Below are 24,217 nucleotides of genomic sequence, written 5' to 3'. Positions count from 1 at the left end.
ATACACCGTTCAGGGCCCAGGTAATTTCCCTGTCCGCCCTTCCGGTTCTCAGTGAGGAGGAGGATGCGAGTCTCCTTTGCCCCGTCAGGGCATTGAGGGCTTATGTGTCACGCTCGTCTGTTTTCAGACAGACGGAGCAGCTTTTTGTTTTGTTTGGCGGGCGTTCCAAGGGACTCGCCGCCTCAAAACAGAGCCTATCCAGATGGATAGTGGATGCCATTGCGCTCGCTTACTCTGCGAAGGGCCTACAGTGCCCCTTGGGTGTCAGGGCGCACTCCACGAGAGGCGTGGCCTCTTCGTGGGCGTGGTCGAGCGGGGTTTCCCTGCAAGATATCTGTACGGCCGCGGGCTGGGCCTCGCCGTCTACATTTATAAAATACTATAACCTGGAGGTACCCGCCTTACAAGCTAAGCTTTTGGCGGTCTAAAATTCAGTGCTATCTGCCCCGCTGTGCGGCCCAGATGCTGAGTTTACTGCAGCCCCATGAGTGTTGACACACGTATGGCCACCCAGATCAGGCTGAAAGCTTTCACCCTGGCTGCGCGTTTTATTGTCATATAATAGCCCCGCTGGGTGCTTTTTTATAGGGAATGACGCTTCCAGCCTCTCTTCCTCCACTCTATGTGAGTTTATGGTGATTATGCACCTCATGAGCCCTGGGCTTCGGCCCCCGGGACTTTGGTGTTGGATCCCTGTACGCACGGCGTGTTGCATTGTGTTCCCCTAGCGTAAAGCTATTACGCAGTACGAGAGATACTCTCGTAAGCAGTGTTAATTTCGTTGACGAAAATAACGACGAAAATGATTCGTCAACGACATTTTTTCACAGACGAAAACGAGACGATAACTAAATAAAACCTAGTTTTGAATGACAAAGACTATGACGAAAATCTATTGACATTTTCGTCAACGAATAAAAACTAGACGAAAATGTTAGATAGTGACGATTTGGGAAGCGATCCGTCAGAACTGATGTCCTGCGTGTGTGGTAGAAGATGCGCACATTTGTACTGTAACGTGATCTACCCCGCGGTCATAAAACGTTAAAAAATGTGAACGTCTGGGAGAATGAGTAACGTTAGAGCAGACATATAGATCTCTGAATAAGAGTGACGATGCAAAAAAGAGCTCTATTCGGTGCGGTTTTCTTTGCGCACACACCTAACCCGAAGCGTGCAGTCATGCACAATACACCTACAGCGCGCGAGTAGGCTACTGAATTGAGCTCCCTTTCGTGTCTGAATGGAGAAATACACAACAGTATGTCTAAATGTCCTTTTTGGAGAGTATTCATGTAAACTATGCTGGTTATGTCTTAAACTGTGAGTGTGTCGGATGTGCATCAGTGCAATTGTATCCGCATGTCATTGGACATGATCCGACGTCTTAAAGTGACAGTGGCAATAAACCTAATGCGGTCCGTGTCCTTAATTTTGATCAAGCAACAAAAGAAAAAGAGAAAAGCATTCACTGTTTGTTAATAGCTTTAATAAGGATTAATTATATTTAATTCATACAAATAAATATGTCTGCTTGAAAGAATAAAGAATGATGTGTAAGTAGTTATAAGGAATGAATATATCATTCATTGTAAAGAAGACTGTGTTGTACTTTAGGAAAAGTGGTTTTATTTCATTTTAAGATCTTTTTTTAAGTAACAGCAGTTAAATCTGTATCTGTATTGCATGTTCAAACTTAAAAATCATTCATATTAATAGGTTAATAGATGTTTTCTCCGGGAGTATATGGGTTTGGAAATTTTAGAGAAATTCTAAATTAACGCATTACAATTGAACTAAACCCATTATATTTTAGTCGACTAAATCTACTGTAGATTTAGTCGACTAAAATGTTATTGTATTTCGTCGACTAAAACTAGACTAAAACTAAAACAATTCAGATGACTAAAATATGACTAAAACTAAATGGCATTTTAGTCAAAAGACTAAGACTAAAACTAAATCAAAATTTGCTGACAAAATTAACCTCGGTTCTCTCTAGAGAGGGAACGAGTACTGCGTATCTTGCCGTGCTTGGAATACGCTCTGGTTCGCTTCAGTGATAAAAACCAGCTTGTATCAGCCTAACGAGCATATTTATAGGGTGAGACCACGCCCCTTCTGGCGGGACGTGACGATATGGGCGCGAATTGCCCCCATTGGTCATTACGTCACGCAGAGTCTCTCTCGATAGGCTGCTGCATTTGCTGCAGAGCAACCAATAGGCGCGCGAGCTGTTTCGCCTATGTCTGCTTGCTGCTGCAAAGCGTTTTACATTAATAAAAAATTAAGGATAATTTTTGGCTTCAATATCTCGCGGAAAAGAGTTTTTCCCCTAGCGTAAAGCTATTACGCAGTACTCGTTCCCTCTCTAGAGAGAATCGAGGTTACGTTAGTAACCGAGTACGTTTTACTGTCTGACTGATAAATGCCAAGAAACAAAGTTATATTGACTTGGATGCTTATTTGAAATGATTAAATGGCTGGAGGAAATTTGTCAGAAAAGAGGTGGTTCAGTTTTTGTATCATTCATGTCACTGATTTCAATAACGTTATCTTCTCAGAAATTATTTGGGCGATAAGAGCCCTTGTGGCTTGATAGAATCAGTTTCACATATCGAAAAATAATGTTGAAGTAATCTTCAATTCGAAAACACAGTTTCAGTCCAAATGGATTTAGAGATTCAAACAGTGCTCTCAGCTCTGATATAGGCTCTAAACCCTGATTAATCTGGCTATATCTTGTCTGAACCACTCGCACTAGCTGACTAAAATTCTAAAGGTGCGGTCACAATTTTGTGGGGAAAATGGTTCATTGTTAATTTACAGTAACGTAATGATGAATGAGTACAGCTCACACAGAAGTCACTTTTAAACCAAGCATCGTTTGACCAACATAAACATGAGTGCAATCTGCATGGGGAACTTTTTTGCCCTCACTCGAAACTCCCAAATGTGTGGTTTCCTATTGAAGGCTGTGTTTACACTGCATGTCTTAATGCACAGATCAGGGTTTTGACCATTTGACCGTTTTTTTTATTTAATTTTTTGTCCAGCCTGTTTACATTCACTTTAGACACGACGGGTATCCGATATCTGTGTTTACATTAATCCCCTCCCAAAATGATTCCGTTGGTGATCGCTTTACTATGCAACATGGCTGACCCTCGGTTTTGAATGGCCGTACTAAAACTATTTTATAATTCACGTCGGGTGGCCATGGTTGTTTACCAGTATGGATAAGTTAAAAGCTGTCATGGATGTTTGCAGCACAAAATCTGACTGAACGGATACAGACTGGAAAATAGTGGTAATTTTCGTTTAGCCTGTTATAAATCGCTGTAAGATTTCTTTTATTTGAAGGAATTAATGAGAGCGAGATAGAGAGAGAATTGCCTGCGTGCGTCTATGTAGTAATGCTTGTTAGTTTGTTTACAAAAACAGCAAAGTTATTACCTCATTTGCTGAGGAATAGCCTATGATGTAGCTTTCAGTAGCGAAGCTGTTGATTCACGTGGCAGAGGTTGAAAACGTAATGTTTCTGTGTGTGTGCAATTTCTTAACTATAAAGTTTCCACCTTAGTAAAAGAAAAGGCTGTGAGTTTTAGTGCGAGCGCATACAGGCACGTCTGCATCATTAATACGTCATTAAAAAGCTATCTAACGTGTTTCCCTCGCCTTGTGGTGGCTTGGAGTTCCAAGGGGAATCGGATATACGCGTTTACACGCAGGTCAGATGTCCAGATATTGAATATGTATCTGATTTAAAACCACAGTTGGAAGTGGCTCAGAACTGATGTGAAAAAAATTCAGATCGTATGCGGTTTTTGTGTTTTAAGCACGTGCAACAAATTCTGATCTGTATCTGGTGTGATTAAAAAAAATCTGATTTTTTTTTTGTGCCAGAAATGACTGGATTTTGCCTGCAAAATCTACTCATCTTAATAGCCAGACCTATTTTGGCCTTTGTTTTTTTTAATGCCTTACTAAATTGGACAGTGTACATGAGACAGAAAACAACAGGATGGAGAGAGAGGTGAACGGGACTGGCAAAGGACCTCGAGGCGGGACTTGAACTCGGGTCGCCCGAGCGACACTGACTAAAATAAAGTCTGGTCCACATTGCAGCTCATTCTGGCCAAGAACCGCCTACTTAAACATAAGCCGCCTGACTGACATGTATGGTGTCATGGTTTGTTTTGATCTTACATGCTGTTTAGTGGTGGTTCACTGTAGATGCCTCAGAACTTTAAACAATATATCAACCTATTACCTTGTAATCAGCCAATCCGGTAGTAAAAGTGCTTTCCAGTTTTCTATGCAGCAGGTTAGTGGATGGACTGTGAACTAGCTGACTCGTGACTACATAGTGGACATCTCACGGTGGAGATAATGAAGAATACACACACCAAAAGCTTTTCACCGCATCCTCTGCAAATTTGTGCGATCAGAAACTATTGTGGAATTAGAATATCCAAAAGGTCAGGAGAACTGGGGGAGAAACTGGCGGCCAGATATGGATAAAGGGGTGAAAATCAAATCGATCCTGGGGTGCATTACTCACCGTATAACCTTTTACTTCCATTTTACAGAGAGTTTTGCATAAGTTAAGACTCCCATATTCTTCAGGCACCCCAGCAGTGTTTAATTGGCATTCCTAAATAGTTTGGTTAATTGCGTTTTCTCTAATTTCACTCCTGAAGCTGTGATTTAAATTTAAATTGGACATGGTAATCACATCAATTAAAAACGTAGAAACACCATGGTCTAAAAGAAATTGTATCAAGTAAATTTGAAAAAAAAAAATCAAAGAATAAAGGTCTCTTTAGGGTCCATCCAGGCTAACATGTCCACTTCAGAGCCCATCACCAACAGTAATAAAATGCCTCCACAAGATCAACCTTCAACCTCCCTCTATTGTTATGGAAAAAATAGCCAATCATGCCGAGCAAAAGCTGTATTCAGGTCCCCGCAGGTTAGAACACTTATTTTCTCAATGCTGTTTATGAAAATGATTTCAGCCGTGCTCGACGAGGGCAGACAGGGCAGGAAATTAGTGTTGAGACTGAGAGGCTGTAGGATTTGCTGTATTGTAGCGATTAGGTAATGAAGTCAGCCCTCTCTCCCTATAGACTGGCTGTCTGCGTCGTCTGCAGGCCATAACCAGTAGTTATAAGTTATGATAAAATAAGCCTCACTTAATGGATGGCTGATTGTGTAATGTGGCACAGTGGTCTGTAATTTTCCATGATTGTGTCGTGCAAAAATCCTGTACCCCTTGGACTCCAACATATAATCCAGCACAAAAATGCATTCATATTTAAACAACACTTTAAAGGGTTAGTTCACCCCAAAATGTTCGTTCAAAAAAGTATTCTCGTCGCTTAATAACATTTAAGGTTGAAACACTGTAGTCACATGGACTATTTTAACGATGTTTTTACTAGCTTTTTGGACCTTGAAAGTGATAATTGCACTGTCTATGAAGGGGACAGAAAGCTCTCGGATTTCATCAAAAATATATTGAAGTAACATACCAAAACTACCAAAGAACATTTTGTGCGTTTTTTAATTGATCTGGATTAATGTTGATTTAAAAATGAAATCTTATTCATTGTTAGTTCTTGCTAGCTACTACATGAACTAATGTTAAAGCGTTAGTTCACCCCAAAATGAAAATGCTGTCAGTAATTACTCACCCTCATGTTGTTCCAACCCCGTAAGACTTTCGTTCATCTTCGGAACACAAATTAAGATATTGTTTATTAAATCTGAGAGCTGGATCACTCCTCCATAGGCTTCTTCAGGGATTGAAACTGGCCGGCCCAGAAAAGTTAAAGACATCGTTAAAATAGTCCAAGTGACTACAGTGGCTCAATCTTAAGTTTATCAAGCGACGAAAATACTTTTTGTGCGCAAAAAACAAACAAAAATAACAACTTTATTCAACTATTAATTTCCTTCTCTGTGGGCCTCGAGATTTCACGTAGTGAAACTGCGCAACGCTTCTAGGTTGTACGTCACGCATCACACACATGACCAGCGTCGGCCAAGAGTGAGCCTACGTGTGATGTACAACACAGAACCGTTGCGCAGTTTCACTACATGAAATCTCGTGGCCCACAGAGAAGGAAATGAATAGTCGAATAAAGCTGTTATTTTTGTTTGTTTTTTTGCGCACAAAAAGTATTCTCGTCCGAGACTCGTCACTTGATAAACTTAAGATTGAGCCACTGTAGTCACTTGGACTATTTTAACAATGTCTTTAATTTTTATGGGCCGGCCAGTTTCGATCCCTTAAGAAGCCTATGGAGGAGTGATCCAGCTCTCAGATTTCATCAAAAATATCTTAATTTGTGTTCCGAAGATGATCGAAAGTCTTACGGGTTTGGAACAACATGAGGGTGAGTAATTACTGACAGCATTTTCATTTTGGGGTGAACTAACCCTTTAACTTATTAAACCTTTATTGTAGTGTTAAGTGTGAAGTACAATACACTTTTTGAGAATTTAACATCATTGGATTTCAAGAGAAAATATTGGGTGAATATTTGTGTTGATATTTGTGTGGATTCCCATTAAAAAGACTAGATTTTGCCTGTGAAAATTCACTGAACAGTGCTAAATGTGACCACACCTTAATGGATGAAACCTGGGTTGTGAAAACCATTTTATGTTGACTGTGAAATTGTAGGATTTCTTGCAAGGCAGCGAATAGAATTCCCCCAAAAAGTTCCTTCAGCTAATTAAATCATTTTGGGGTGCAGGATCGAAAAGATTTTGTGCAACCTCACCAAAAATACCATATCTCTGGTTGATTTATCATGGTGTTTTAGTTTTGCACATTACATTTTGACCAGTCCCTCTGCTTCTGACTTTTTCATCATTGTCTTACAGAGTATCTTGAGGAATCAACAAGGCTTTGCCCTTAAACATGTTCCTAACACAAACACGCGAGACAATAGACATAGTCCCAATGTGTTTGTTTTGTTACAAGTTGTTTGCCCTTTAGCCAGGGCAGAATCATTTCTGCACACATTGAGCCCGAGGTTGTCATGATCTGATTTTTATTATTTTTTTTGCAACCTCCACATTCTTTCTCTACCTCACATTTGTTTTTCACTCTTTTCCCATGTGTTTACCACCCAGAGGTTCTCAATTGGATTACTGTGTGACAGCATTGCAAACAGAATAGCTGCAGGCGCCGACTTTGAAGGCTGTCAGAGCCTTAAGTAAAGGTTTTTTTGCCCTCTTTCTTTCTCTAAATCCCATTCTACATTTCTTTCTGACGTTCATTCGTACAGTTACATCGCTTTTTTACTTTGCTTTCCTTTAAAACTTATGAAAACCTTCATATACCTCCTACTTTTCTCTCTTTCTATTTTTGGCTAGTCTCATACATTACTTCATCAGTTTCTTTGTATTCATTGTCACAGAACTCTCCAAACAAACTCAATGTACAGTATAGGGCTGGGCGAAATGGCCTAAAAAAAATCCAATTTACGATTTAAACTTACTTAACCTACTTAAAATCAATCTGCAGATGACAAGTTTTAACAAGTTTTAAACAAGTTTTACTTTTATTTTGTTTTGATTTTCCCTTCTGGGATTTGATCTGGATTCCCCCTTTGGGGTTAAAGTGCTATCAGAAACAACAAGCCAAAGACAAGATGGCCTTTCTAAACAGTGAAAATGTAACATAACATAACGTAACATAACATAAAATGGGTGGATTGGGGGGATGTAAAAAAAAAAAAAAAAAAAAACTTGCATCACAATAAGTGTATTGTGATTGTCAAAACATTTGGTAACTAAACAGAATTCTATTTAGTTTAGTGACACAATGTTTACATGGTACAATGACTGGTATGCTACTCTTTTTATTATTGCTTGACATAAATTTCACAAATTCAATTAAATTCTTGTGATTTGATTCTGATCTTGATTCAATATCGATTCCTTTGTATAAATATTAGGTACAGTAAATACGTTAATGTGTTATGTTAATTGTTCGCCAAAAAAACTCACCTAATGCTGTAAAGCACATGTGTCAATTACAAGGCCCGCGGGCCAAACACGGCCCGCCACGACTTTTAATCAGGCCCGCCAACAAATTCTGGTGATCAATTTAATGTGGCCCGTGCGCTGTTTAAATATATATCTGTGAATATTACAACACCGCGTTTCCATTACCCTTCAAATTGCGCAAATTGAAATTGCGAATTGAAAATTTACAATGCGCATTTACAGTCGCATTTACGCATTTACAGTCAGCTGACGACGCGGGGATAATAATAATAATTATCATCATTATTATAACATTTATTAGGCTACATATGTAGAAGATGCTTTTATCCAAAAAAGGAACAAAGCAATTCGTCACATCTCATTCATAATACAGGGCTAAGATTATCACAAATAGGCTAAACAAGATTTTGACCCATATCCAAGTGTGTGTGCGAGTGTGGAGCGTGCACTGGATGGCGCGGGCGCGAACACTTGCATTTTCCTATCAACAGTGGAAACAACTTAAAATACTCTATCATTTCTGGTCATACAGAAAATAATAATACATTATTCGCAACTACTTTGTGTAAGCTCACAATAACAAGAAAACGTTGTGCTTTTGAAAAATAAAATAAAACAATCAGGCGCGCTTCATAGTCTCCGTGAACTAAAGCGCTAGAACTGAAACAAAATAGCCTAAGCTAAAGCTTGAAATGTCCACTTTAAAACGAACAAATTCGAATCGAAAGCTAATACCTTCTGATTATGTAATCCGTATGAAAGGTGCATTTCTCTCCAAAGCCCGTATACATCGGAGATGGAGATGTTTTAGCCGACACTGATTTTTTATTAATAAACAATTAAAATATCTTGTTATTTTTTCAGACACATTTATTATAGCCTATAACTCACCTATAAATCACCTTTCTGTGGGCTGTGGACCTGTGGTTATATGGCTCTTCTCATTCAGCACTGCGGGAAAAATATAATTTCCAGGTTCTAATTTGGCCTTAGAAAACCAGTAAAATCTACATTTTTTTCATATTAATTTGTCAATATTTTAAATGTTTAATAAAGGGGCAAAAAGTCATAAACAAAAATCAGAAAATTCGTCGATATTTATTTTTTTGCGCAGCATTTGGTTTGTAGGTACAGTTCAAATAAAATTTTTGGTATTCGACTTTGCGTTTTAAAAATACAACCATTCATTTTTCGTTTTGCAATTACGGGTTAAATAAGGAAAAACGAATGTACACAAAAGTACACTGACCGTTTGTTTGGACATAATACAAGACAGAGTTCTTTATTAAATTCATAAAAGAAACAATAATTACAGGAATACTGGATTCTAAACCTCAAAGAAATGCCACAATCAAGACCTCGGAGCAGAAATGAGGGAGAAACAGCCAGGAACTCTTAGGCTATATGTGCCGTTCGCAGTATAAAGGTCTGCCATTAATGCTTGGATAACACAGCACGTCTCCTTCCATTAATAATAATAATGTCTAGTGCGGTGGCTGTGATATAGGCTATAAACCTACCAACATCCGTTACCATGATTTTTGGAATGACTTATCGCGAGAGCATGGGCGGCGCTAGGGAGGGGCTAGCAGGTGCTTCAGCACCCCCAAGAAAGACCAAAGCACCCCGATAGCACCCCTCAAAATAATGTCTGGAATCAATTATATTCAAATATATGTTATTTCGAGATATTAAGTCGTTATTTCAATATATTATCTCGGTATTTCGACATAATAACGGCAAATTTTTGTCCCGCCAAAGCCTTTTTTGATCGGTGAGTGATGTAGAATAGAATGACTGCTGCGCTTGACAGGGCGCATCACGAGCAGAGAGAGAGAGAGAGCCCCGGCCGCGCGCACACTCTCACGTCTTCAAACACTTCTCGCGCATATTAATCAAAATCCATTGACACGATAGTAAAAGGTCGGAAGACCGCAGTTTCACGTGGAGCATTTGGAGATTTGTTCTCCTGAATTACCGCGGTGTGTGAATTGTGCTAAAAAAAAACCACGTTGCCTAGCTTATCGTCTCTAAAAAGCGTTCCGCCCATTCAGCTGACCTAAACCACATTTCAATAAACGAAAAAACCTATCCAGTGATATGTTTTCTGTATTGACGCAAATCTTGTACGATGTCCTAAACTGCCGAGATAATCACACAAGCGTGCCGTAGACGTCCACTAATGACACGTCCGATACGCAAACGAATGAAGCCCCGTTCACACTACACGCGACCAAGCGACGCGATACCATTCATTTCAATGGGGAGCTGGCGATTTCCGGCGACACGCGCGACAGCGACCGTTGGCGACCGGATGGGGCGTGTCTGGCGACGCGACAAAGTTGAGATCTGTTTAACTTTATGCAAATGAGGAGCGACTTTCGGGAGCGACAACCAATAGGAGCGGAACGCGTATGATCCTTCTCCACATCATTGGATGTCATTCATAAAGGCAACCAGTAGTGGGAACTCCCACTTGCGACCTCATCGCCAGCCACTGGCGACATGCAGTGACAAAGTCGCTTGTAGTGTGAACGGGGCTTGACTCATTTTAACCATTCAGTTAAAACAACTGACATGTCCAACACGTGTATAAAAAATCGGTAACACTAAGATTAGTTAACATTTACTATTAATTAACTGCACTTCAGCATTGTTAATGTTAATTGTTTCAATATTTAGAGAGTCAGGCCCACTATATGTGTGTTGTGGCCATTAAATAAGCGCATTTAATTTCATTTTTGTTAAAATATTATAAAGCAATAATAATAATAAAAAAACAATTTATTTCCTTGTAGCGAGAGTGTCAGGCAACGCGTTATACTCGCACTATGAGCCGCGACTGACTGGATGAGCGTCGAGCGAGCGTCTGTAGCTGCCAGTCGGATCACGACCATTTGACTGGTTATATTGGGATAACAGTCCTCAAAACAGCAATCATACTAAAGAACATAATCATATCAACAGATGCATAATAAATGAGCTAGAAAGGGAGGAACACAAAACACAAAAACTGTCAAAAATCAATGGTTTCTGAAACTTGCCAAAGGCAGACTGCCAGACAACTAGCCAGCCACTGGCAGGTCACGTGACATGCCAGGCTCAGACTGGCAGCTGCCAGCCAGCCACTGCCAGCCAGCTGAAGATTGAACCCCCAATCAAAATAAGCCAAATAATAACATTTCCAGATGTCATTTGTTATCAATACATTCATCTATAATTATCTACCATTTGTTGAATATTTTGCTTTATCAAACAGTTTTATGAAATTTTTTTTTTAAAGTACTGTTTGTTTTAAAGTACTGTTTTTTGCTACTGTTTTAAATTACTGTTATGCAGTTATGCTGGTCAGAGACTTTGCTCCTGACACATGTTTTGTGAAATATGTAAAAATGTGTTATTACTCAAAATTAAAAAATAAAACCTTATGATAATGTAGTTTAAAGAATTGAGATGTTTTTTTTATACAGTTAGCCTACTAATACACTTATATTTCAATAAATGAAAAATCCTCTAAAAATATATATCCGGCCCCTGATTTTATTCACAACCCTCAGCATGGCCCTTACTGAGTTTGAATTTGACACCCCTGCTGTAAAGATACAGAGCCCTGTCAGCTGGTATTATTATTAAAGGTTAAAAATAACATCTCAAATTAAATATAATGCGTTTTTTATAATAACAACGTTTTAATATTTTAATGATATAGGTAAAAAATATAATAAATATGTAATATAGTTATCATATTTAGCAAAATACTCCCCATTAAATGGCTTTCCTGAGGTAAATGGAACGTTACGTGACATATTGTTCTCCAGCTGTTTTATGGACCTCTTTCCGCGGTTGAAAAACACTGAACGATATATTTTTATTACATTTCGGTAAGTTGAAATGTATCTTTCAAATTACCTATTGATCATTCTTGTTTATTTACTATTAACTAGTAGTATAGAGTACCAGATGATCGGTTCATGTGCCGCTTGAACTGAGATCTGTCACGTCACATTTACAAGCGCCAAAACATTGTTTATTGTTTGCATTTCGTAATTAAATTGACAGAATCTGAGAATTTATTTCATATCAATAGTAACCTTCTCTGTCTTGTCTGTCGGTGTCAGTGTCCTCTTTGCTTCGCGATTTTTCTCTGCGTGAGAAATTGGATGTGTGGCGTGAGAGCGTGTAAAAAGTGAAAATTGCGTGAGTCTCATGGTGAATTTGTGAGTTGGCAGCCCTGCGGATTCAGTTTGTAAATGTTTTTGGCAGGTGTGCTTGTGCTGCCGCGGTCTTGTTCATTTGCCATTTTGTTTGTGTATCTCTATGGCAAACGAGAGCCCGTTCTGAACTACGGGAGCCAAGAGGGGAGCATCGGCGGATGTTAAAGAGAAAACCAATTTTCATTCAAACAAATCGACGTAATCTACACATTCAATTAATCGATAAAATCGATTTATCGCCCAGCCCTAGTAGGTCTGAGTAGTATTATGGGTTTTACTAGAGAAGAGCCAATTACAGAGTTGATTGACTGGTCGTGTGTCCAGGCATGGTCCTGTACTGCTCATTACTTCCAGTCGCTCTCATTTGGTCTCTTGTTTTTCTTCTTTTACTCCTAGAAACTTTCCAGAGTAGTATTGTGTCTTGCCCAAGCAGTTTATCAGTAGGCCCCTTTTCGTTGCCAGTGTAAACTTGCATCATACTTCTTCGAAACGGCATCAACAGTTTTGAATTGTGTACAAAACATCACGTCGTCAGGTTTGAGGAGATTCCCCATCATTTTTTTTTTTTCTTGGGGTATGATTGAGGCTGGAAAAGCAGCACAGATTTCTATTCAGATGTGAGTAATCTGACTGTCAGGAGCGAGTCCGAAGGCAGAGCTTGAGTTCGCTTGAAACTCGATAAGACGAAATCCTTGAGTGAGATTGTGAAAAAGGACAAACACAATAGAGATATAAATGTAGCAGGGTTTTTTTTTGCCAGTGGGAGATGTGACTCAACATTCATATTCATGTAAATACACATGTAAGGGAATTGCTCATTGTTCTAGAAATCAAACAAAAGGGTTTGAATCAGTGTTTGTCATGATGAGCGACTCTTAAGGCGTCTTCAGTTTCGCAGTCATTTTCTCAGGCTCTCGAGCAATGAGCCGTCCTATAGTTGTTTATCGAGTCACTCCATCTAGATTTCGAAAAAAAGGGGGGGGGGGGGTGAGAGCGAGAGAGAAGATTTAAATGTTTTTAATGTGCGAACAGCAGGTATGTTTTATTCATGGGGTAGCATATAATACGGTCTGCCACACACAGTCTTTCCCAGACATTATGTGAGATTTATAAACAATCTTTAACTTTTGACCATTGAAAGCTCTAAATTTCAGTATTGAATTGCAACCCTCAGGCTTAGTTTTGCTTTAATATATATTGGTAAAAAATTGATAGATATCAAACGAAACAGTTATACATTTGTATTTTGGCACGAGAGAGAGTTGCGTTAGTCATCCATATCCTCTGCTTGAGATCAAGACTGTTACATAAGCTCATTTCTAAAATCTAGTGAGCGGCCTTGCTATCTAGTGCATACAGATGGAGGAACCTTGTGAGTGATTGTTTTGAATTGCCTCATTAAGGCCGCAACTTTGCGTTAAACACAAAGAGCATAGAAATGTTAACATGTTGCTACGCTAACAGTGCAGTTTTGTTGAAAGCATAAAACTGCATAACAAGCATACACTGGGTAAAATAGTCCTCAGCTGGCTGTCATAATGTTGTAATCAACGTTTTAAATGAATAACGTAGAAGATATTAATTATTCAAGAACACTTGTGTTGTTACAACGTTTTAGGACACTGGGTTAGCATACTGAATCTAAAGCTACAAGCAACAACTGAATAAATCCAAGACGTCTGGCAGTACTTTCCTAAGAATTGCTGACTGCACTTTCAAGAAAGCTTTTAGTTATATATAAAAAATAAAACTAATATGTAAATTAAGAGCATTGAATGATAATTTGAGCACTGCTCTCAAAATATCATCTAGGTATGTTCCGCCAATCAACGAAAGCCATTCAGGTTTGGAATGACATGAGGATGAGTAAATGAGAACACTTTAAAGTTGTCGATAAGGTTACTGCCTAACTTTTAGGACAGTCCTCATGATGTGGTCTATAGGTTTTAGAACAAAGCAATAGTATGAGGTTTGAAACGTAGCTACAATTAAATGTTAATATAATGCCCGTTAAATCACCTCTCAAAAAAGGAAAATATTTGTCATCCCTAAACCTTTTCTGTTGATGAATCACCCTCCTCGCTCTCACACGCTAGTAATCTCTCCCCTCCTCATGTTTATGGCAGACACGCCACCCCCATATGAAGTCAAATACGCCATATATAATCTCCAAGTCTTCCTTCATAACCTGCTCCCTGCTGTTAGAAAGGCAGTTCGGCCATGATTCCTGCTCTAATCTACGATCTTTCTTATGACTTTCTCCTTCATTCTTCTGCCAGGATTAATTCCTCATATTAGCTTTAATTACATAAATTGCTCTGTATCTTATTAATCTCTTCATTGCAGACGGAGCACAGCTTTGCACACCATTGGTTATAAATAATTGAATGAGATTTTAAACCACCAATTAAGTCAAGCAGCAGGGAGAGAGGAAATCCCTTGGTGGGCGAGCCATTAGTAATAATGTTTGACATTTTCACCACCACAAAATGGAGGCATTGGGCACCATTGTGTAATTGCAACTGTCTGCAGAGGCGTATATTATATATCGACAAAACATAGTAATGAGGTACAGTTTGGACAGATGCGTATGAGGAATGTAAGCAAATAAAACTTTCTGAAACAGTTTGCTGTTTAAAAAAAATGAGGGAAAACTCCAACGTTTAAGGACACCAATTTTCTTTGTGAATGAATAATGTATCGTACATCAATAAATGTTCTTCCTTAAAATACAGGGTGCATAAGTCAGGACATCCTTATGTTAAATTCCCATAGAGGCAGCCAGATTTTTATTTTTAAAGGCCAGTGATTTCATGGATCCAGGATACTATGCATCCTGATAAAGTTCCCTTGGCTTTTGGAATTAAAATAGCCCCACATCATCACATACCCTTCACCATACCTAGAGATTGGCATGGTTTTATTTCAGTTAGCCTAATAGCTGGTTTGATTTGCATTGAGAGATGATCTTATGGATAGTACCCCATGCCCTGTATTTTAAGGAAGAACATTTATTGATTTACGATACATTCATTCACAAAGAAAATTGGTGTCCTTAAAGGTTGAGTTTTCCTCATTTTTTTTAATTAAAGCATTAAGATCAATTTCCAAAAGATGATTTTTTTTTTATTCCTCTTTTTAGTCAACTTTTGCATGGGTGTCTGTGTTCACTTATTCTAGGCACTGTACATAATAAGAATATTACACTTAACATAATAAGAATAACTGAAACATTGTCTTAAGCAAATTCATCATGTCTATTTAGGATTTTTTTTTAAAATCACTTTCCATATATGCAGATAAATATACAATGGAAAGTTTGATAGATTTTTAACACAAATTTGCCATATTCTTTTCTTTGAGTAAAATGCTGGGTTGTTTCAACCCATGTTTGGGTCAAATATGGACAAACCCAACCATTGGGTTTAAAAATGTAATTAAAAAATGTAACCCAACAGTTGGGTTTGTCCATATTTAACCCAAACTTGTGTTAAAACACCCCAGCATTTTACTCAAAGAAAAGAATATGGCAAATTTTTTAAATGCAATTTAAAACTTATTACAGACATAACCATTATGATTATGTATGACTTTTATTCAAATTAGCAATAGCACAAAATAAACACAACTGAACAAAGTTGTAATCATGTAAAATAACACTGCATAGTTCTTTTTATAAATGAAAAATGGATTAATCCTTATTAAAGCTACAAAAGTTATTCAGTCAAGATCAGTGAGTAATTTTCTCTTTCTTTTGTAGCATTTTGATTAACATTGACACAGACCGCAGCAGGTTTATTAGGCTGCTGTCACTACGGGGCTGTTTACACCTGGCCACTTCATGCGTTTTCCGTGATCGGATAGCTATCCGATCGTGAAAAGACCAGGTGTAAATGCCCTCTGAAACGCATTCGAGACGGATTTAAATCCGATCACTCAAACCACTTCAGGAGGTGGTCTGGGCCGCATTCCAGATGAAACTGGACAAGTGTAAATGCATCTGGTTTTTGAAACCACATATGTAAATTTTACTCCTACCAAAAATGCTAAAAACTAAACGTGTGAGAGCGTGTTATATAGGCTATATGTCATTATAGTCAGATATGACGACGCTACTGCAACACGCATTACCGCAGATGAGAAGCTGAGCATCTCTTCATCAATCCAACGTGCAAACTATCGCAAATCAAAGTGAAAGTAAGTCGCAGACGCTTAACACACAATCATCTTCATTAAAAGTAAAGAAAGGAAATGATCTTACCAGGGCTGTTGCCGCTCTCTCTTATCGCCGTCTTTGATTTTGAAATTAGCTGATGATCAATAAAATGCAGCTCAAATCTGTTGCTTTCGGTGACGTGCACTCCATTAAATCTGCATATAGCGCGGGAATTGAAAATCGAATTTATATCCGTTTTGCAAAAACACATTTATGTGACCAGGTGTAAATGGAATCGTTTTGATAAATCAGATAGCTATCCGATCTGAGAAAACGCATGAAGTGGCCAGGTGTAAACAGCCCCTAAGACCTAAATCACAGATCCGATACACTGTCACACATGCGTTTTCTTTCTCAACTGTTTACGTTCACTTAAGACAAAACTGACTGTGTTTACGATGATATTTTGTAATAATTTTGTGCGTATTTGTCCGTTCAAGCGCAAGAAGGCATGAAAGAGAACTCAATTCAGTATTGGCAGCATAGAAAGTAGCGCGTGGGTGCCGAATTTAGTTCCCTTTCACGTCTTCTAGCGGAATCAAAATGCACAATGTCTTGAATGCCTTATCAGATCCACGGTTCTTGGGAATTTGGAACCGGTTCTTGATATCCAACCCTACATGTAACTAAGCTTTAATTAAACAATTTTAAAATACCATGTATTTGTCCATGTTGTCCATTTTTATATTTGAATTGAATAATTTCCTTTTTTTTATTTTTTATTGGCACTCTCTTTTTTATGTGCCATATTTCTGCTGGAAGAAACGGTTCCTCACATGTTTTGTTACTCTATTGTGTATTATAGCATGCTTGGTTTGGCCAAGCATAAACCAGAACTATCCAGTTTAAAAAGCCATTTATAAAGAAAATAATGTAAAATACTACATAGTTCCTCTTTTTTAGTGCTGACTCTTCACATATTCTGTGTGTTATGATATAGACATAGACTAGTACATACAGGGCCGGATTAAGAATTCAGAGGGCCCTGGGCACAATGTCTTGTAGGCCCCCCCTAGGCAGGCCAAATGTAGTTTGTCCAAGGACATTTTAATTTGGCATTAACTGTATTACTGACTTAAAAGGAACTTTGTTGTACATATTACTTCATAAATGATCTGTGTTTCCCATAGGATTTTATAAAACTATGTTGGGTGGAACTCTATCCCTCTAGGGGGGTTCGGGGGCATGCTCCCCCGCAAGAAAATTTTGTACATTTTAAGGTTAAATGCATCAATCTGGTGCACTTTGAGAGCTCACAATTAAGAGCTTCAACCGGCTTTAACCCATGAACTGTGCACATTGAACAAAGAAAAAGCATTGACTTGTACCTGGACATTAAAGAGGGCTCAAACATCTTTTTAGTTATGATATAGAGTCTCAGTCTGCATTACATTATCACTGGTGTTTTAGGATGCCAAACAATTATTATAATAATGATTTATATAATTATTCCTATGACGTAAAATCATATACCTCCTATAAATGTAGCCTAAAAGTATTTTGCATTACATTACACAGTATAGGAAAAGTACAATACTTTTGTCCTAATTTCTTTAATTGCCAGAAATAAACCCTTGAGCTTTCATTTTGGAGAAAACACCAGATCACCATGCTGATCGCGTGAGCAAAGTGCGCACTTCTATTTAAATCACGCAGCACAAACAGAATGCCTAGGCTACTTAAAGTCTTTTGCTGTTTTATAACGGCACGAAGCAATATCACAGTTTCAATTTGACTTCGTTGGCAAAATATAACGCTAAACAGTCGAGACTTTTATGTTAGGCAACCGTAGGCAACTGCTTCTCCATCACTTCAAATTTCAGAGCGTCAAGTCACGCGACGCGAGTCGACATGATAGCTCGCTCTCGCTCACTGCGCAGGAATACAGACGCTGTTTTTGACGCGATTTAACATTATATTTTGATCGAATGGGTTGCAAAAATATGCATATAATTAGGAAAGTGAGGACTGCGTTTATAACTTGATCTAACATAATATTTGACGGTGCGCAGGGCCCCTTAGATGTCATGTGCCCCTGGGCAAGTGACCAGTTGCCCTAATGGTTAATCCGGCCCTGAGTACATAGTGTCTTGCATTTGGCCAGGTAATCTGACACACATTCTCTTTGACCACTTTTTAGGCAGCAATGTCGGAAAAAGTGAGAAAAAAGCTTAACGCACACAATAAATGCATAGATAATTGCAAAAATCGACTCACAACTAGACACTGACTTTATGAGACTGACTTTATACCATAAGGCCTAGAGAGGTTATTTTTAAAAAAACAGAATTGTCTAGTTGCATCAGAATGATTTTGCTAAATTCAGTTTCTAAATGGCACAGAGGAAATGAGCAGGCCCTTGTCCTCCCAGCATGCCTGCCTGTCTGTCACTTCACCTGCGTGTCCTTTTTGAAGCAGGAGGAAACTATTAATTTTCTCTACAGGAAAGTAAGCCACTTATTCACTGACTCATTCAGGTACTAAGAAGCACTGCAAGAAATCCAATATCGGTGTTTTTTTGCCACCGTTTGAATGGGCTTTTTAATGGAACCAATGTACTATTCATGGACGAACAAGTAGGTACGTTTTAAATTTCCAGGAAGGAAATTTCAAGCCTTTTTTTTCTCTCATGTCCTTTTATTGTACCAAGTTGAGCTGTATATTATATGTATCCCTTTAGATTCTTAAGGTAAGTACTTCCAGACGCCTATGTCAAATGAACCTAAATGAACACTTTCCTCAAATCTAAATTTAAAAAACAGTATAATCTTTACAGGTGTCCAAGTAAAAGCAGTTGTATGTGGAATTTCCCTCTATGAGGTTGCCGGGTTGCCTCCTGTTGCGCACCGATCTCTGTCATCTTACCAGATCATAGCAGTTTCGACACAGATATATTCCCCCGCCTCCTTGAGACGAGGCAGCTGAAGTGTCTTTGTTCTGCTCCATTACTCGCGGTTAGGAGCTGCGATTCGTCTCCATCTGCTGCTTCTGTCGCGCCTCACCAACTTCGGTTTCCCCCAGACACGGTCACCGAATATAAAAAAATGAAATTACTGAAAAGTGGCGAAGTGTTTTCATGGTCTCATGTGCAGATTTGCCACTCTCTCAGCGGGGCCTTTTCTCTCTCTAATGAATCATTGTGTTTTGTGAATTTAATTGAATTTTGGCTTGTTACTTCAGTTCGTTCCTTGTGTCTGTAATATGCATATAAGGACAAGTTTATGGAAACAAGTATGTAATCTGTATTAAATGTGCTGTAGCCTTTCAGGAACCTCTGCCAAATTTGGACATGAATTTACAAAACTGTTGAAGCACTGTTGAAGCAATTATAATAATAAGGAAATTAAAAAAAATACTAGAACACATGCCAAATTCTTAGAAACCTACTTTTTGTATTGTCGTTTGTTATGTACAGTGCTCGAGGTGTGTATAATGCACACATTTCGAGAATTATTCGTTTGTAAACTATATTACATTTTTGGGGAGTTGCACCACATGACATGTAACTATTTTAATCAACGGCATAATAAAAGTTAAAATTTACTAAAATTTGAAGACTTATTGACCCTGACATATTGACTAATCGTTTTACTGAGAATTAATAATAATAAAAATGCCAAATTACTCAATATTAAAGTTTAATTTTTTTTCTTGAAAAATATTTTAATAAAAAAAAAAAACATTTCTTCTTGTATCACAACAATGTATTTTAATTCAGAAATTAAACAATTTTCTTCAAGTGGTGAATTGGAATGAATTAATCTTATGTATGATCTGAATTTATAATGCACTTTTAATGTATTTTTGAATTAATGGGTGTCATGCCATTGACATAATAATCTCAGTACCTCAGTATCTTAAAGTATGTCTTAGCAATACTTGATATGAAAAGCTTTCTAAAGTTCATCATAATGTACGGAAGGATTCACCCTGTCTGTTTCTTCCGACAGGGCTTTCTGAAGAGCGAGCGAGTGGCCCGCATGGTCCAGGGCGGAGGCTGTTCTGCCAGTGACTTCCGTGAGATCTTCAAGAAGAACATCGAGCGTCGTGTACGCAGCCTGCCCGAGATCGACGGCTTGAGCAAAGAGACTGTCCTCAGCTCCTGGATCACCAAATACGATGCCATCTATAAAGGAGAAGAGGACCGGCGGCCTCAGGGACGCATGCCCTTCAGCGCTGTGTCCGAGCTCATCCTCAGCAAGGAGCAGCTTTATGAGATGTTTCAGCAGATCCTGGGAGTCAAGAAGTTTGAACATCAGCTGCTCTACAATGCCCTCCAGGTCAGTAGTAGCTGAGTTTTAAGGGTCTGTAATGGGTTTTTTCGAAAGTACTGGATGGTATTATATAGGGCGGTACAATAAATTTAAATAAAAGCAAAACCATGGATCTCTGCATCTGCTCTGAGTTTGCGTCGCTTTAACGTGCCTTTGGGAAGACATGTGCCAACCAACTTTCCAAACATCTAATGCAGTGTTTGTCAACAGAAGAGAAGCTATATGAGCTCCCTGCAGGTTTCTGTCAAAACAAAAGTTTGATGGTTTAACTTTTGAAAATGAAGAAAATAATGGTGCGTCCCATTTGTCCTCAGAAGTGGGAAATTCCTCGGTCCCAGTAAGAACTTTTAACTGGAACGCCCACTCAAGTCGGAGTTGCGATTTGGGAAACTCAGGGAAAGTGCAACAATCCTGACTTAAGAATCTAATATGGCTGTTCAGCGCATAAACCATAGTGAAACCGTTGTAATATATTGTTTATTAGCAGTTCTGTTTGTCTGTCTCACAATAAACTCAGTGGTGCACACAGTACTATCCATCCTCTTGTTCATACAGATAACTCTTATCTGTATGAATAAAAATGATGGAGTATTTAAGTTGTTTCCGCTTTTGTCAGGAAAAAATGCAAGTGATACTTTAGCTCCCACACTCCTCCGACCAACACTTGGATATGCTGCTAATAATAGCGCACATTTATCTAGGCTAACGTTAGTGCGAGCGGCCATATAAAGTTGCTACTTACAGTACGTTTCAAGTGATAAACCATATTTGAGGTTGATGGATGAAAGGCGAACGTTTGGATTTCCTGCCCGACACACTGCAATACCACAAGGACCCGCCGTTGACAATCTGTCATAGACCAAATATGGCAGAGTGCTTTTGAGAGATTTCAAAAGTCTGGGAGTTTGACCATAACAGCTTCATTTCTGTGACTTTTAAAAATGGCTGACGCCACAATTCAAAACATTTGTAAAAAAAAAAAAGAGCAGTCATAATTATCAGTTGTGTTTGATTTTTTTTTTTCACAATCCTTCTTATAAATAAATATCTCAGGAAAAAAATCTGTGAGTTTTCAAAGCAGAGTAACATTCATTTTTCATTGTTCTCTGACATTGTGTCATGTTCTGTAGTGTTAGAAAAATTGCCCAATTTCCCTGAATGTCCTCAAAGGGGATTTTACAAAGGACAGAAATAAATTGTTGGGTCACAGATTCCTTTAGCAGATTTTTTGGACAAAGGATTTTGGTCCCAGTGTTCGCCTTGCAATCGTAAAAGGTCCGCTGGTACCAAAACGTTTAAGTCTTTTTGTGCTTTTGGTGTATAATCAATTTTCTTCCAAAAATGGAAGTGAATTGCATATCATACATTATTGAGTGAAGGTGCAAAATATCCTTAATATTGAATAAAATATTGTGTAGACATTGCATTTACACTGTGGTGGTCACATTTTTTTATGCTGATTTTAGGAAAATATGTGGAATTCTGCAGAACTATAGTACCTTATTTTCTGGAAAATAATCCACACCTGACTATGCCAAGTCACACTTTGTCAAAATTGCATTGTTGAGAGAAAGAAAAACGCACATATTTTGCAACAGTGTATCAGTCACATTTTATCATTACATTCAGAAATGATGTAAAATACCAGTAAATAAAACACTATAAACACGTATTTTAGTTCCCTTCTCTCCACAACAGATCCTTAAATTTAACAGAATTCAGAAAAGGAATTAATAATATACAGTGCATCCGGAAAGTATTCACAGCGCTTCACTGTTTTCACATTTTCTTATGTTACAGCCTTATTCCAAAATGGATTAAATTCATTATTTTCCTCAAAATTCAACAAACAATACCCCATAATGACAACGTGAAAGAAGTTTGTTTGAAATCTTTGCAAATTTATTAAAAATAAAAAACGAAAAAATCACATGTACATAAGTGTTCACAGCCTTTGCCATGACACTTAAATTGAGCTCAGGTGCATCCTGTTTCCACTGATCATCCTTGATGTTTCTACAACTTGATTGGAGTCCACCTGCGGTAAATTCAGTTGATTGGACATGATTTGGAAAGGCACACACCTGTCTATATAAGGTCCCACAGTTAACAGTGCAATGTCAGAGCACAAGCCAAGCCATGAAGTCCAAGGAATTGTCTGAAGACCTCCGAGACAGGATTGTATCGAGGCACAGACAAATTTCTGCAGCATTGAAGGTCCCCATGAGCACAGTGCCCTCCATCATCCGTAAGTGGAAGAAGTTTGGAACCACCAGGACTCTTTCTAGAGCTGGCCGCCCAGCAAAACTGAGCAATCGGGGGAGAAGCGCCTTAGTCAGGGAGGTGACCAAGAACCCGATGGGCACTATGACAGAGCTCCAGCGTTTCTCTGTGGAGAGTGGAGAACCTTCCAGAAGAACAACCATCTCTTCAGCACTCCACCAATCAGGCACCTGAAGGACTCTCATACCATGAGAAACAAAATTCTCTGGTCTGATGAAACAAAGATTGAACTCTTTGGCCTGAATGGAAAGCGTCATGTCTGGGGGAAACCAGGCACCGCTCATCACCTGGCCAATACCATCCCTGAAGCATGGTGGTGACAGCATCATGCTGTGGGGATGTTTTTCAGCGACAGGAACTGGGAGACTAGTCAGGATCGAGGGAAAGATGAATGCAGCAATGTACAGAGACATCCTTGATATGAACCTACTCCAGAGCGCTCTGGACCTCAGACTGGGGCGACGGTTTATCTTCCAACAGGACAACGACCCTAAGCACACAGCCAAGATAACAAAGGAGTGGCTACGGGACAACTCTGAATGTCCTTGAGTGGCCCAGCCAGAGCCTAGACTTGAACCCGATTGAACATCTCTGAAGAGATCTGAAAATGGCTGTGCACCGACGCTCCCCATCCAACCTGATGGAGCTAGAGAGGTTCTGCAAAGAAGAATGGGAGAAACTGCCCAAAAAAAGCTGTGCCAAGCTTGTAGCATCATACTCTTAAGAGGCTGTAATTGGTGCCAAAGGTGCTTCAACAAAGCATTGAGCAAAGGCTGTGAATACTTATACATGTGATTTATTTTTCTTTTTAATAAAGTTGCAAAGATTTCAAACAAACTTCTTTCACGTTGTCATTATGGGGTATTGTTTGTATAATTTTGAGGAAAATAGTGAATTTAATCCATTTTGGAATAAGGCTGTAACATAACAAAGTGAAGCGCTGTGAATCCTTTCCGGATGCACTATGTATAAACACATTTTTTAGTGGCATTCTTTATAAACAAAATTTATTACAAACGGCAAGCTTATACACATTTATTTAAAACAACACTGAAACTATCGGCATGTGGAAAATGGATTTGACTAATAAACTTAGACTCGCGCATCTCTCTCATTAGGTGCAAATCTAAATGTCGCTTTGGAATGTCACAGCATGTTTCAGATAATAAAAAAAAACTTGGCTTACATTCCAGAAAATACAG

At 38.7% G+C, this 24,217-nt stretch overlaps 1 protein-coding gene across 8 annotated transcripts in view; it reads left to right on the top strand.

Moving 5' to 3' along the window:
• cadps2 (Ca++-dependent secretion activator 2) overlaps nucleotides 1-24,217 on the top strand; it is a 162,104-nt gene that overhangs the window by 58,494 nt on the left and 79,393 nt on the right. For 7 of the 8 annotated variants that reach the window (XM_056271894.1, XM_056271898.1, XM_056271895.1 and 4 more), the window contains exon 1: nucleotides 20,402-20,738. In XM_056271894.1, the coding sequence (XP_056127869.1) occupies nucleotides 20,439-20,738 (300 nt within the window). In that variant the 5' untranslated portion in view covers nucleotides 20,402-20,438. Of the gene's footprint in view, nucleotides 1-20,401; nucleotides 20,739-24,217 lie in introns of those variants that run through there. The other variant, XM_056271902.1, reaches the window with a different exon arrangement.

The sequence above is a fragment of the Rhinichthys klamathensis genome, unplaced genomic scaffold (assembly GCF_029890125.1).
Source record: "Rhinichthys klamathensis goyatoka isolate OS25496 unplaced genomic scaffold, OSU_Roscu_1.1 h1tg000328l_1, whole genome shotgun sequence".
Classification (NCBI taxonomy): Eukaryota; Metazoa; Chordata; class Actinopteri; order Cypriniformes; family Leuciscidae; genus Rhinichthys; species Rhinichthys klamathensis.
This window is presented reverse-complemented; position numbering and strand designations above follow the sequence as displayed.